This window comes from Nematolebias whitei, chromosome 19, assembly GCF_014905685.2.
Source record: "Nematolebias whitei isolate Nwh7 chromosome 19, NemWhi1, whole genome shotgun sequence".
Classification (NCBI taxonomy): domain Eukaryota; kingdom Metazoa; phylum Chordata; class Actinopteri; order Cyprinodontiformes; family Rivulidae; genus Nematolebias; species Nematolebias whitei.
The window spans coordinates 32,871,470-32,886,644 of NC_056516.1; the positions used below are offsets into that span (position 1 = coordinate 32,871,470).

General features: G+C 39.6%; 1 protein-coding gene across 1 annotated transcript in view; it reads right to left on the reverse strand.

The window, feature by feature from the left end:
* pogza (pogo transposable element derived with ZNF domain a) overlaps positions 1 to 15,175 on the reverse strand; it is a 21,711-nt gene that overhangs the window by 3,214 nt on the left and 3,322 nt on the right. Inside the window, exons 9-24 of the mRNA XM_037693301.1 lie at positions 13,427 to 13,692; positions 13,043 to 13,200; positions 12,633 to 12,733; positions 12,400 to 12,546; positions 12,173 to 12,307; positions 10,085 to 10,162; positions 9,207 to 9,301; positions 7,654 to 7,794; positions 5,043 to 5,099; positions 4,808 to 4,953; positions 4,368 to 4,401; positions 3,307 to 3,454; positions 2,831 to 3,235; positions 1,224 to 1,526; positions 805 to 1,005; positions 592 to 722 (exon numbers count right to left, since the gene is read on the reverse strand). Of these exons, the coding sequence (XP_037549229.1) occupies positions 592 to 722; positions 805 to 1,005; positions 1,224 to 1,526; positions 2,831 to 3,235; positions 3,307 to 3,454; positions 4,368 to 4,401; positions 4,808 to 4,953; positions 5,043 to 5,099; positions 7,654 to 7,794; positions 9,207 to 9,301; positions 10,085 to 10,162; positions 12,173 to 12,307; positions 12,400 to 12,546; positions 12,633 to 12,733; positions 13,043 to 13,200; positions 13,427 to 13,692 (2,546 nt within the window). The remainder of the gene's footprint in view (positions 1 to 591; positions 723 to 804; positions 1,006 to 1,223; positions 1,527 to 2,830; positions 3,236 to 3,306; positions 3,455 to 4,367; positions 4,402 to 4,807; positions 4,954 to 5,042; positions 5,100 to 7,653; positions 7,795 to 9,206; positions 9,302 to 10,084; positions 10,163 to 12,172; positions 12,308 to 12,399; positions 12,547 to 12,632; positions 12,734 to 13,042; positions 13,201 to 13,426; positions 13,693 to 15,175) is intronic.

Genomic DNA, 15,175 nt, shown 5'->3' on the forward strand with positions numbered 1-15,175 from the left:
TGTGTGTGTGTGTGTGTGTGTGTGGGGGGGGGGGGGGGGGGGGCATTCGGTTTGGTAGTTCGGCACGCTCAGTTCTGTTAACGGGGCGGGGCACCCCGCTTGTATAATGGCAGGGGAAACACTGACGTATTTACGTCATGAAATTAGCATATCATGATATAATTTATTTTCCTGGACAAGTTTTTTTCCCGGTATTATCGTGAACGATGTGATATGGCCCAGCCCTAACGTACATTACATTTTTCTTCAGCTCTTTTGCCTTCTTTATTGAAAAGGCTGCAGACAATCTGGAAAATGTCCTTATGTCAACCCCTGAGAACAACATATGGACAAAGAGTTCGGCTCATATCACTCAGAACTGAAGAAATAAAAGGAACAACGTGATGGTCAAGAAACAACTTTTCAGCTCACGAGGAACATTAGTCCTCTGAAATCACAACAGTGATTGTCAAAAAAATTTATTTTATTTGATGAAAATAGGATTTGTGTGAAACCCTCTCAACTTGAAAATGTTATTTTTGTATCTTTTTTTTAACTTCCTCAGTGAAGAAGTGTGATCTGAAAGAAGCGCTGGTGAAATTCTTGTCTCACCTTCGCAGGATGTCCATCTGTGAGTTCAGAATGAACGAAACTTCGCTGAGCCAGCAGGCTAGAGTCAGAGCCAGCTGATCCAGTCCCAGACCATCCAGACCCTCGTCAGAAACCAGCTGAGTCCACCGCGCCTGAAGTAACAATAACCATAGCGTCAGAGCTCCACACCAGCAAATCAGACCGGTGTCGAAGCCTAACAGGTGAGACATTTACCTGCAGGAAGTCTCTTAGCACTTGCGTCACACAGATCTCGAGCGGCTGCAGACGACAGCTGCAGCCTGGTGGGATGCAGGCGAGGTCTGTGTCTATGGTGGACAGATCCTCTTTAAACTTGTTGCTCAGGTGACCTCGATGGACATCCACCACCAGGAGAGAATTGCGGTTATGTTTCGAAGACACGCGGGAGCGCCACACCTGCAGAGACGGGGAGGATGGCAGCAGACAGGAAGTCACATGACTGCCACAGCAACATTTTGTGTAACCATCAGAGAAAATCGAAGACACTACCACACAAACTCAAACGACCAGCTTTTCTATTAATGCCTCAAGAATACTCTTCCTTTACTTGCTTGTCTTTCCCTTAAAGCTGTTCAAACTGTTTTCTTGCTTGTATGAACTTTAAAGTCGGAGACCTTATCAATCCAGATTTCCAGACGGTCCTCGTCAGTAAATCCTTCTTTTCGGGCATTCAGCAGCACGTTGTCAGGAAACCCCTCGGGAATGTCTGATGCAGTTCCCGTGAAGAACAGCAGGGGGGGCAGGAAGGAGCCGTCGGACAGAGCCGAGATGATTATGTCAAACGTGGGCTTGTCCTCGAGTGAGCCGAAAAGCTGGAAGGACGCCGAATTTTGTTTGGAGAAAAGGTCAGAGTCGATGAAGACAGGAAGCTCGTCCATGCAGCCCCAGCAGTGAAGAGGCAGAACTCCACTCTGGATCTGAGAGCAGAGAAGTTCAATCAATACAAGATGTGCAGCAAATAACACTAAAGTCAAATGATGTTAATGTCTCGGACATTTCTTGAAGATGTGGCTGAAAGGTGCAAACACATCTAAAACTAGAGAAATTGCATTTCCTGCCAAAATGAGGTGAATGCTTATTGCTCAAGAATCTGCTAAAACAGCTCAAATTGGTTAAAAACATGCTGAAATGTAGCTGAAACAGCAGAAAGTGTCTAAATTAGTGGGAAAAAAACAGAAAGAACACATATTTGCAGAATTATGGTAGGTTTAAAAACGCTGACATTAGCAAAGAAAAAAGCCGAAACGTAGCTGAAAAGGCAGAAAGAAGCAGAAACTACCAGAAGGAAGCGGAAGGAGCTGAAATGAGCTCAAATAATGTGGAATTAGCTGAAAAAACCTAAATTTAGCACAAAAAAGGCTAAATAGTAGCTGAAATGTCAGAAAAAGCTGAAAGGAGCACAAATAATTGAAATTAGCATAAAGAAGTTAATTAGGTTGAAAGTAGCAGAAATTACCACAAAAAACTTGAACTAATCTGAAAACAGCTGAAATTAACAAAAAAATGCTAAAAAAAGTAGCTGAAAGGTAGAACAGTCTTAAATTTAAAGAACACAGAAATAAGCACAAAAATGTGGAAATTACCTGGAAAAAAAGCTGAAATTAGGGGAAAAAAACCCCCCAGCTAAATAGTAGCTGAAATAGCAGAAAAAGATGAAACTTGAAGAAATAAGCTGAATGAAACATAAACTGAAATGAGCAGAAAGAAGTTAGAAGCACAACAATGTTGTAGTTAGCAGAAAGAATCTGAAATGAGCACAAAACAGCTGAAAAAACAGCTGAAAGTAGCTGGAAAACGTTTAAATTTGCACAAGAAAGCTGAAAGAAGCTGAAGTAGAACAAAATGTGAAAGGAGCAGTAAAAGGTTGAAAACATATCTAAAGATGTGAAGGAGGTAAAATGAGCTCAATTCATTTTCTATGTGTGTGTGTGTGTGTGTGTGGGGGGGGGGGGGTTGAAAAGGCTAAATATTTCAAAAAGCCAAAGTTGCACCAAACACAGAAGTCGTAGCACCCTTCTCCTGAACATGCTGAACATTTTGATTTCTGATTTGTTGAAATAGCACAAAAACTGTGGAACAAGAAAGATGTTGAAAAACGTACGGAAGAAAAACAGTTTGAATGCTTCATAAACATTCACACACATTATTCTTGTGACGGGGTCTAACTTTACTCAAACGAAGCGTCATGATTTTATTTTTATTTGACAAGCCAGCAGCTGACCCGTGCGTAGAGTGAATGGATGAACGTGCGGCTGTTGTCCTGTATGCTCTTCAGCTTGTTGTTGTTTGTGGTCTGCAGTCCGAGGTCGTGCCTCAGCATGAAGTCGATCGTCCAGCTGTAACGCTCCTCCTCCTTGACGCCCTCGCCGAGCGCTGCCTTGGCCGTCAGCAGCAGGATGTCCTCTCCCACGATCAGCTGCTGCTCCCTCCGGTTCAGAACCCACTCCGCCATCTTGTCTGTCCTCCAGCACCACTTCCTGTGCGCCAGGCCGCGCTGCTGCTGCGCAATCCAGGACCGGATGGTCGCAGGAGACGTCTTGTAACGGCGAGACGTCTCTGAGATGCCGTGACACAGAGACGAGAGGACGACAGAGAGCTGGGACAGAGACAGACAGGGGGCCTTGGGCTGAGGAGGAGGAGTAAAGTTAATAATCATCACCAAATCATCGCAGGCAGCTCGTCAGAGTTTCATCTCACCTGTCCGGACCTGAGAAACTTGATGGTCATGGCTGGTTTGAAGGATGAGGGGGCGGGGAAATGGAGGGGTTTGACTGACAGCTGGGGGGACATTTGACCAAGCTGAATCGGGATGAAGCCTTCATGTCCCTTACTGGATGTGTTTTCACTGAAAGAGTGACAAAAAAAAACTACTTTGAATTGTGCATTATTGTCTTAACCCATTTATTGAGCACCAATATTTACACTCACATCTTCAACTCAGTGTTGGAGAAAGTTATGAGCCGAACTACAGATTAAACTCAGGATTACAGTTTGTTTTGGTTTGTTCTAGCTTATGTATGCAAACCGATTTTATATATGATCACAACATTATTATTGTGATTACCGTATACCCGTCTGACCACCCTATAAGTCACATCAGTCCAAATATGTCTAATAAAGTGGAAAAATCCATAAATTTGTTGATTTGCATTATACGTTGCATCCGTTATGAATCACCACTGACGCGTCGCGTTTGTTACTTGTCACTGCTGACAACCCGGAAACATGGGCCGGTGTTGTGCCAAAAATCGACTGGCTGCCAAATGGTGGCCGCGGGAGCGTGCACGGGAGGATTTTAACAAGAATTTAACAAGATTTAAAAACAATTATTTGCACTTTGACGGCCAAATCAGCTGCATTTCAAAAGCCGATACGCGGAAGGAAGCGCATGCACGGGACGACTCGCTGTGCATTTCTTCGAAATTTAACAAGATAACCGTCTAAAACAATTTTTTGTTTGTTCAACATTATAGTAAAGGTGTGTCTCAGTTGAACTTTTCCTTAATAAATTAACTTTAATGGTCAAATCAGCTGCATTTTGGTGAAATTCATCTTATTTGACATTTGCTCCAGGAGTTCCAGAGCGAGTCAAAGGTGACTTTGTATGGCAAGCCAAGTGTCTCATTAATAGGCACTTTTACCTATTAATGAGACACTTGGCTTGCCATATGAGTCAAGGGCCCTCTAGAAGCTGAAAATGGTAGTGTTAGTAGTAGTAGTGCTGGTTTCATCCAAATGTTTCAGTTTCGTGTATTTACCTTTCAGAGTTAACGACTTGTTTCAGACTCGAGTCTGGAAAAACAACAAAACAAGAAAAAGGGGATTTATTTACTTAAATTGTTTCGTTCACTTTCACAGCAGAAAAATCATTCACAAACAAGTTCAACAATAAAATCTACAAACTGGATTATTCAAAGCCCCACAGGTGTAGTTAAAACATTTTACTCTGGCGCCATGTGGTGGTCTGCTCATAAATGACAATGCAGAATTATTCAGCCTCTTCACCTCGACCCGACATACAATCACACTAACAACTTCATCTTCAAACTAGTTTGCTTTAGGTTTTTGCCATTAACTGCATATTCTCTTGATTTTAAAACAAAAAAAGTTAAACACGCACTACTAGATTCCTAAATTAGCTTGAGGGATGGATTGACACCTGAATGCATCATCAACAACGTGTGTGTTTGTGTCTTACCTTCATCTGCTGACTTGATGGAAACCAGTCTGTCCTCTGGTGCCATGACGCAATCGTGATCTGGTCTCTCTGTCAGGTGAATGGCCATCGCGTCTCCTTTGCAGGTGGAAAACTGGCACGATGAGCATCGTAACATCTGTGAAGAACTAAAACAAACACAAAAACAGATTAGTTTTAATGTCTGCACAACAAGACACATTCAGTTGATCTGTATTGATCAGACCCTTTTGGCTACCTTGGATTTGGCAGGAAAATGGTGGCGAATTGGGAGGCTTCCATGTTGGTGTGATTACTAAAAAAAAAAACATTAAATTAGAAGAACAATGGTTTATAACCATAGCATGTTTTACACAAAAACACAAAAATGACAAATACTGTCCAAATAAAAAACTACAAAAGTATATTAAGAAGTCTGAAAACAAAACATTCACAAACCCTTGAAGGTTTTCTCATCAATATTTTCAACTTCAGCTATTCTCAGTATTCTGAGCTGAAAGTTTAAACGTTACTTCTGCTAGTTAATCACTGTAAACCAGGGCTATTCCAGTAAACTGCTCAGGGGCCGCACATCCAGCAACTAAATCCATTATGTAAATAAACCAAGTATTACAATATGTTACCTTTTAAATGTACTTATTTTGCTGAGTAACTTCTAATTCAAATAAATTACATGTTAAAATTTTTCCCTTGCAATAAAAATAGTGATATTTTAATGTGAAGAAATAATAAAAACAAAAATGACACCCTTTTTTATATGTCCTATTTAACAAAAATATTATTACCATCTCTGAGTAGCCAAATCTTTATGCTTTTTCGTTTTTAATGTTCCCTGAATAACCAACACGATGCTCCAAGTGGGTCCATTAAGAACCAGTCCACATTTACAATTAAATGACTGCACAGACCAGTTCTTCCTCAAACGCTTCATAAATCACAGGTGAAGCGTCCACGTCCTGCTCAGGTGTGAGTGGAATCAAAAGAGGCGGAGCAGAACTCAGCCGGGCTGAAAGCGAGCGTGACGTGAGAAGGTCTCCTTCATGTTATTTACTAAAATGAATTACGATAAGGCAACTGGTAGAGCTGCTGCCTCTCAACGAGAAGGTCCTTGGTTCAAACCCCGGTCCAGGGGCCTTCCTGGGTGGAGTTTGCATGTTCTCTCCGTGCATGCGTGGGTTTTCTCCAGGTACTCCAGTTTCCTCCCACAGACCAAAAACATGCATGTTAGGCTGATTGGTAACTCTAAATTGTCCCTAGGTGTGAGTGAGAGAGTGAATGGTTGTTTGTCTCGTTTGTCTCTATGTGTCCCTGTGATGGACTTGCGACCCGTCCAGGGTGTACCCCGCCCCTCGCACAGTGATTGCTGGACATGGGCACCAGCGACCCCCGTGACCCAAAATGGAATAAACGGGTAAAGAAAATGGATGGATGGATGGAATTACGATAAGTCACTTACTCCATCCTATTTGTGGTTAACTATTTTTGTAAACTAACTAAAAAGCTGCTGTGCGTCAACAACATTATTCCCCCAGTAATAAATCTGTTGTTTAATCCGTCTCGCAGGCGATCACACACTGATATGATCAGTTTATCAGAACTCCCCACACAGCAGGAGAAAAGGAGCGCACCCCCCCACAAGAGCACAAAGCCTTTCGAAGAGCACGAAGCCTTTCGACTCGTGTTTCTGCCAATTTACTTCTTACAATTAAACATTATTAAGACCAAAACAAATATTTGTAGGCCACAGATTAAATCAAAGTTGTGTCTCCGTTTAACTTTGTTTTATTTTCCCCCAAACTCACAAAGTTCTCTCTGTGAGAGCCCAGAGGGACTGTGTGAGCTGCAAAGCATGCTGGGTAGCCTTGTGGAAATTACATGAGTAATGTTTCTGATGTTTACGATGTTTCTGACTGTTTGATGTTTCTGAGCGTAGAAAGTCGGAGGTTGTTCCCGGTACATATAAAGAGGAAAGCAGGTTAAACAGCGAGTGTCCTCAGTGAAGAACAGTGGAGAATTGTTCTCCTGTATGCTCGTGAAATTTGAGACGGGCAGATAGCAGGACTGCCTCACTCACTGAAATATTTGTCATATCACATTGTTTAAAGGTCCCGCTCACGGATGTTTTATTTTTCTATTTTTTACTGAAGTCACCAGCAGGCCGGGAGTGGACCGCGGGCCGCCAGCTGCTGTAAATTATTTTACATTTCAGATAAAATGGAAGTTCTAACAATGTTTTGTCTAATAGGTTATATCCTGACAAAAAAAGATTAACATATTTTTAAGCACAGGATGAAATATTTATTATTGTTAGCCCTTTAAACGTTAAAGAAAACACAGACTAATGAAGTTTGTGGAGCCAATATGTGACAGAAAATATACAAAATGAGAACAAGTTGTTAAAATACTGTCTAGGTGATCAGTTTGTCACTCAGCACTTCTATCTGTGATGTTTTCATTTCTGGGGCCAAAAAGGTGAATCGCGATCAACTATATACATTTCAAAGTAAAGTCTGTTTTTCTAATACTTTACAGTCTGTGCTTGGCTCTTTAGTTGCCTGTAGTAGAAAAGTATTTGGCTGAAAGTCAGAGCTCGTTTTAGGGTTACTGAGTGTAAATTCTGTCCTTAAAGAAACAACAGGAAAGACGGAGTGCATTCAAACGTTTCACGAAGTCGTTTGAAAATAAGCTGCTGGTAAAACAGCTTGAAAAAAACACAGTTGATGTAATATTGCATTTCGACCCCAATACATTTTGATAAAACTTCCTGAAACCGTGTCAGCTTGTGAAACAAATGGCACAGTTCCTGAAGGAGGGCAGGTTTCTGTACCCCTGCTTAAGTGTGGACGTACTTGATCATGTGGTTGGCGTAGGAGTTGGAGCAGCAGGTGGAGAACTTGCAGAGCGAGCAGTTAACCAGAGTTGGGAAATGAACCTTGAGGTCTGGGAATGAATTCAGACACTCGATGCAGCGTTGAGAGGAGCCCAAATCCCTGAAACGCAAAGAGGAAAACACTTCACTGAGAAAACTTTCAGGACGTTTTTGTGCAGGTGATGGAAAGACAAGTTACACAAATGCAGTTTTTAGCACTGCAAAATCAGCCAAACAGTGAAATTAAGAAGTTTATGCCTTTAAGTGTATTCTTTTTAAATAGTAATAAATATAATTTCATACTTCCTGTTTTTATTACATTGAAGTAACTCATTTATACATAAAACTACTTTGATTTGTCGCTCACTTGTTAAAGTCTAAGAACCAAAGGGGGATTTTTTTTTTTTAAACATTTTTATGGGATTACTATAGAACAAACAAAATTAAGTGTAAATCAAACGTGGTGCATGAACGTCTCATTTTCTATGAAAGTAAATTAAGTAACGTTTATACATTTACAGTTGGAGATTCGTAAACGGTCCAAGTTATTAATCACAGCTCCCTGGTGTTTAGTTAAGAAGCTGTTCATCATTAAATAAAAGAAAATACGGCTTCACTGCTGCAGAGGGAGTTTTAAACTCAAGAACCCCATAAGCTTCAAAACTTCACACGTGAATCACACGATTGTTGGAAACGAATGTTGGGAGACAAATACTGGCAATGAGGAGTTCCTTCAGACAAGTTTCAACCTTTTGGTTTCAGATCAACAGGAAATACGATACGCGATTTACTGAAATTAATCATTTAATTAACTTTTCGAACAAGACGAGCAGTTTAAAAAGCAGCAAACAAACATTCTTAAAGTTTAAAAAAGCTTCGTGTCAGTAATTTGATGCTTTTTTTTTAGTTTTGATATTTTCTTCTAGTTTTACTAGAACATGGAAACACTTTCACAGCTGATGAAACAAAAACAGCTGTAAACTAAAAACTATTTGTTTTAAATTGTAATAAATACTGAAGCGTTATTGAGGGAAAAACGTTAAATAAGAAGAGGGATTTTTTTCAGGTCAGAGCAGGTTCTTTAATTATAAATTTTATATACTACATTTTTCCCTCTGTATTTATTTCAATGAGAAGTGATATTCTAAATACTGTTTTCTAGAGATGTTTTATTTATTTACCTTTATTTAACCAAGAAAATCCCACTGACATAACAGATCTCTTCTGTGAGGGAGGTCTGGGCCTGAAGGCAGACTAACATGCACGCAAACACGAGTACAACATACAAACTCCACACAGAAAGACCCCAGGTCCAAACCGGTGATTCAATCCAGGACCTTCTAGTTGTGAGGCAACAGTGCTAACCACTGAGCCACTGTGCTCCCCAAATTCATTTTTATGCCAGAGGAAGTGAAACAATCAAAACATCTTCAGGTTTGACTTGTGTGGTTTTGAAATGAAGTTTCACTGAAGAATCAGGATTTATAGAACCAGGATTTATAGAATCAGGATTTATAAAACCAGGATTTATACCCTTCAGCACTCAGTCCAGACAGAAGCGACCCCAGACTCTCAAATGGTTTCCTTTTGACATCTTCCTGTGGAGGGGGTGGTGTGACCTCGACCACCTGGAAAACAGAAGCCAAAGGGTACACCAATGTAAAGATTGACAGGAAATGTATAGATATTACTAATACATACCACAAAAATGACAAATACCAAAGATTTAACATAGACAAGCAAAAATACCACAGAATATTTAGACTTGTTTGCATACTAGTCCAAACAGGCCTTTTGAATGACACCTCTTTTCTTCTGATCCACGGCCTCTCCGGAGCCAATATTATCCACTGAGTACTATTTACTACGGTAGTTGTATATATAATAATTATAACTGCTGAGGTTAACAACTCACGAGTGTTACCTTTACAGAGACACCTTGTTTTTGCATTTATTTCAAAGGATTCAAGAACAACATCTAATTTAATCTGTGCATGCTTTTCCAGGCATTGTTTAAGTAAAGGTGTTAAAATAAAAAAAATATGTTTTCATCAGAAATCTGAGTTATCAGATGCAAGAAGCCGTGCAGCTCCTAATTATTCCAGCAGGAGAAAATTACTATAAATTGCATTTTTACAAATATTTTACTAAAAATTTCAGCAATGTATTTTTTGGAGGGGGAAAAAAAGTGTTTTAATAACTTCTTAGACGTGTTCCTCCTCTTATCAATCAGACTTACTCAGCATCATCATGAAAATACATCAAAACTCAAAAAAGCTTGACTACATAAAACAGAGAAAAAAATAACTTACTAAGACTTAAAATTAGATTTTATACAAAATATAAAAACATCTGTAATGTCTCCAAAACTCAGCTTGTGCTTTAAAATCAGTGGCTGTATCAACGCTGACCTTGCAGGGAACAAACGGCTTCTTTGGTGCTTCCTCAGCGTCAGACGCTCCATTCCCAGAGTACGTCCTGACCGTTACCTGCACAAACCAAACACTTCAGTAAAGGTGGAAAGCTTCGGTCCATCATACGATACTCAACTTAAACTAAGCTTTAACTAGACAAATTGAATTTCCTGCAAAAATGCAGTGTGAATCCTTAATGCAAAATAAAATGCTGAAAAACAGCTAAAATTAGCTAAAAAACCATTCTGAAATGTAGCTGAAATAGAAGAACAAGGCTAAATAAGCAGAAGAAAGCAGAAAGAATATGTTTGCCCAATTATGCTGAAAGAAGCAGAAATTAACACAAGTAGAAATTAGCTGAAAAAAGCTGAAATTAGAAAAAACAAAACAAAAAAACTGCAGAAAAGTAGCTAAAACAGCAAAAAGACACATAAGTTACCAGTAGAAAGTGGAGAGTACATTTTTGGTGAATTAGGCTGAAAAAGGTTTTAAAAAATGCAAAATATGTGGGATTAGCTGAAAATGCTAAAATTAGCATAAAAACAGCTAAATAAGAGTTGGACTAACTTAAGGATTGAATAAGCTGAAAGGAGCATAACAAGCTTAAATAGGCAACAAAAAAAAAAGGTGCTTAATTAGGCTGAAAGTAGCAAAAATCACCACAAAAACTTGGAATTTATCAGAAAACCGCTGAAATTAGCTAAAAATGCTAAAGAGTTAGCTGAAAAGTTACCCATTTAAATTACCAGAAGAAAACAGTAAGAACACATTCGTCCAATTACCCGTAGGCTGACACAAGCAGAAATAAGCACAAAAAGAAGAAATTATTTGAAAAAGGCTGAAATTAAATAATAATAATAATAAATAAAAAAAACAGCTGACAATTTACTAAAAAAACTGAAAGCAGCTGAAATTGCCAGAAGCAAGCGAAGAGAGCATATTTTTTCTGAATTAGGCTGAAAAAAGTTGAGTGTGCCAAAAATGTGGAATTAGCCAAAAAACCTAAAATTAGCATAAAACAGCTAAATAGTAGCTGAAACAGCTGAAACTTGCATAAAAAAAGCTGAAAGGAGCACAACAACCTGAAGTTAGCAAGAAGTTGAAGAAGCACAAAAATATTGTAGTTGGCAGAAAGAATCTGAAAGTAGCACAAAACAGCTGAAAAACAAATGCTGAAATTAGCTGAAAAAAGTGAAAGGAGCGGTAAAAGGTTGTAAACAGATCTAGAGATTGTAAGGATGTAAAATGAGCTCAATTTATTTTCTATGAGAAAAGAGTGGCAGAAAAGGCTAAATATTTCAAAAAGCTAAAGTTGCACCAACACCAAAAGTCAGAGCACCCTTCTCCTGAACGAGCTGAACGTTTTGATTTATGGTTTGTTGAAATAGCACAAACACTGTGGAACGAGAAAGATGCAGAAAAACCTACAGAAGAACAATGGATCACAATAGTGGATGCTTCATGTTGCTTCATGTTGCTGCTGATCTGTTTCAGTGTTGATGTGTTCATGCGTGCACATCTGCTCACAGACTCATGTTCATGTTCGTGCTGATGTTCAATGTTTTATGTTATGAGTGCTTAGTGTATATTTAGTTGATGTTTTTCTTAGTTCATATCTTAGATGTTATTATTGTTTTTCTTAGACATTTTATTGTTGGATGTAACTGGGACCTTGTGTACATAATTTCGCTCCACCACATGTACCACATGAGGTGCGAATGACAATAAAGAAACTCTGACTCTGACAAAAAAGTTTCTCCTTGTTCAGATAAAAAGATTCTACTTAAAATTGTAGAGCAAGTTCAGTAATTTAACCATTTTTTGTGAGTCTCAGTAGTTATCAATCTGTTGCTTCATGAAGGTTTTAAAGTTTTTCTTCCAGACTGTGAGACGATGGTGCCTGATCAACAGTTTCCTGCAGGAACTGACTGTAGAAGATTACACAGCACTTCCTAAAAATGTTCATCTTTTACCAGCTCATTGAAGGAATCTGAGATTCTGGGCTCAGATTTTCTGGATTCTGTTCATGACACCACATTTCTATTTAGTAGAGACAGTAGGAGCAGGAACAGAGATGAGGTGTACCCTGGTTCCAGGTTTGAGTCCGCTGAGCTGAGGAGGTGTGACGTGAGTTTTGTGATGCAGCTCTATGTGTTCGATGCGCTCTTTAAGATACAGGAAGTGAAGACGACACTTGTTACAGCTGAGAACGTGTTTCTTCTGGAGACACACAGACATAAAAACACAGTCAGGACTTGTTTAAAGACACCAGCAGTTTGGTGTTGACCAGGTGATGTGCAGTGTGTGCGTACCTGGTGGCGGACAACGTGCTTCTGGTAGCACACGTTAAGGCGCAGTACTCTGAGGCAGTAAGGACACAGCAGGTTTTTAGTGTCGGCATGAGCTGCCCTAAAGTGAAGCCAGACGTCGTTGTAGAAGGACGAGCGGTAGTCACACACCTGCAGACAGAGAGAAGTCTCAGCGGGCTCATGAGAAACTGACTGAGGTGAAAGAAGGCGGCTGTTACTGGCACCAAGTGACAAACCTGACAGGAGTACGGCATCTCTCCCGGTTTGTGAGTGTTTTTCATGTGATACATGAAGGCTGGCTCGGTGTCGAACGCCAGCTCACAGATCTTACACGTCACTGCAACAAACAAATAAAAAAAAGCAGAAATTGTCAATTGTACGCAGCAAAAGTTCAAAGTTTTAATTTGCCTAAGGCTACGTTAAAGTATTTTAAAACATTTAAAATGCATTTATGGAAAAGCCAGAATTCATGATTTAATTAAATTACCGTATTTTTCAGCCTATAAGTCACTTTTTTTTTGCATAATTTTCATGCCCTGCAACTTATTTTTCCACTTTATTAGTCATATTTGGACTGATGCGAGTTATAGGGCGGAGCGACGTGTACGGTGGAAAATACGGAATGTGGTTTTTTGCGTCAACAGACCTGTTGAGTCGCGCTGGCTGTGAACAACCTCCATGTGGCACTGCAGCCTGAACGGAGACGGGAAATTTCGGAAACAGTGGGGACAGAAGGACACCGAGTCCATATCATTTTTTTGTTGAGTCAACTCTGATGTGTGCTGCTGGATGTGATCCATCAACCTGCAGAACACACAGCAAACATTCAGACTTCATGCTTTATTCACACAACAAAAGTGAAGCATCCCCAAATCACTGCAAAGAGCAGACCTTAAGCTAATTTAGCAGATGTCTGGTGTAATCCTTCTCTAATCAGCAAAAGCATCATCTTTATATTTAAAAGGAAAACAAACCATTGAAAAAAGTTATTGCATGTGCGAGTTTGATTCAACACTTATGCAGATCTCACTTGATGTTGTTGAAGAAGGTCTCGGAACAGTGGATGCAGCGAAATGGTCGATTGAACTTCTCATCTAGAAGCTTGTCTGAGACGACTCCATTGGCGCAGCCATAATAAAAATCCTCCAACAATATCACCAGTTTACTCTCAGGAGCTTCCGATGGGGACTTATCCAGAGGCACCGGGCTGAAAGTGTCAGAATCAGGGCTGCTCAACTCGTCTGACAGGAAGTCATCAGAAAATCTGCGAGTCCTCTGAGGAGTGGCAAATTTCACCTTTAGGAAAAACAGAAAGAAACAATAATTACATCAGATCTGCTCACCTTGCAACACCTTGAAGTCCATGCCTCAGTGTTGTCCTTAGCTTGAGGGATGAAGCAATGTCAGTTTCAAATGAGGATTTTGGTAAATGAGGCCTTAAGGTTGTGCATTCAGTAAACAGGAAGCAGGATTTTTATTTTTAAGAGCTGATTTGAAGACGAGGTCAGACTTCATCATGAAATCGGCAGCACTGACAGAATATGCTGTCTAAAAATGCTGGGCTGTATCTGCTGGAGGGCAAAGAGCAGGCGTCACAGTATTTTTTGTAATAGTGAAAATTACATAAATTTACATTAATGTTTATCACAAAATTTGCAAATTACATTGTTCTTAACAATTTAACTTTAAAATGCATGAAAAATCATATTTTAACACAAAAAAATAAATAAAAAAGCTATAAATTACGGATATTTCCAGTTTCCACGAGCAATTATGAATTAGGCTCTGTGAACTTTGAACTGCGATTTTGCAGGAATTCACTGTACAGTAGTCCCTCGCTACTTTGTGGTTCGTTTATAGAGGAATCGCTCTATCACGGTTTTTCAAAATATGATTGGACATGACACAAAATTGGTTGATTGATGATCCATCAGCCCAAATGGACGTTCATTCAGCTGCAGCGCTCAACGGACGCGCACGGCCGACGACCCAAACAGGTGAGATCACAAAATAAACGACATATCAGAGCAGGGTCCAATGCAGGGAGAAGCAGGGGAAGCATTTAATGCGCTTTGATGGCTCCTCAGCTCCGATCTTCTGTCCCCTTTACTCAGCCACGCGCGTCCGCCAACCGTTAATAATAGTTGGTTCGGACCTGTAATTACTGTTAATTCATCTGATCAGGTGGAGTTTGGAGATGATGGCTGGGGCCGAGTCGATTTGGATTATTTGGACCCGAGTGCAACTCTACTTGAAGATGGCTGAGAGCAACTGAGGCAGAGAGCTCAAATCATGACATGCTGTGCTCTTTTAGAGCGTTTAAGTTTAGAAACATTTATTAGAATATTGCAAGAGTATATATATATATATATATATATATATATATATATATATATATATATGCACATACTAAAATTACTACTTACTACTTGTACTACTATTTCTATTTCATAGTTTTTCACTTATCGCAGGGCTTCAGGGTATGGATCCCCCACGATTAACAAGGGAATACTGTATCTATATTCTTTATTATTTAAAATCTATTTTTATATTAAATGACGTTATTAGCAGGCAGACTCACTTGTATAGCCCTGTCATAGATCATCTATACAACGATTGCCTCTCTGACTGAAATAGTTATTTCAAATGTTTAAAAAGGTCTCTCATGTTTGCTTGTTTTTTAAAGCCCAATTGAAGTCACCCGCATGAAAAGCTCTGCTGTATAACAACAACAACAACAACAACAACAACAACAACAACAACAACAACAACAACAACA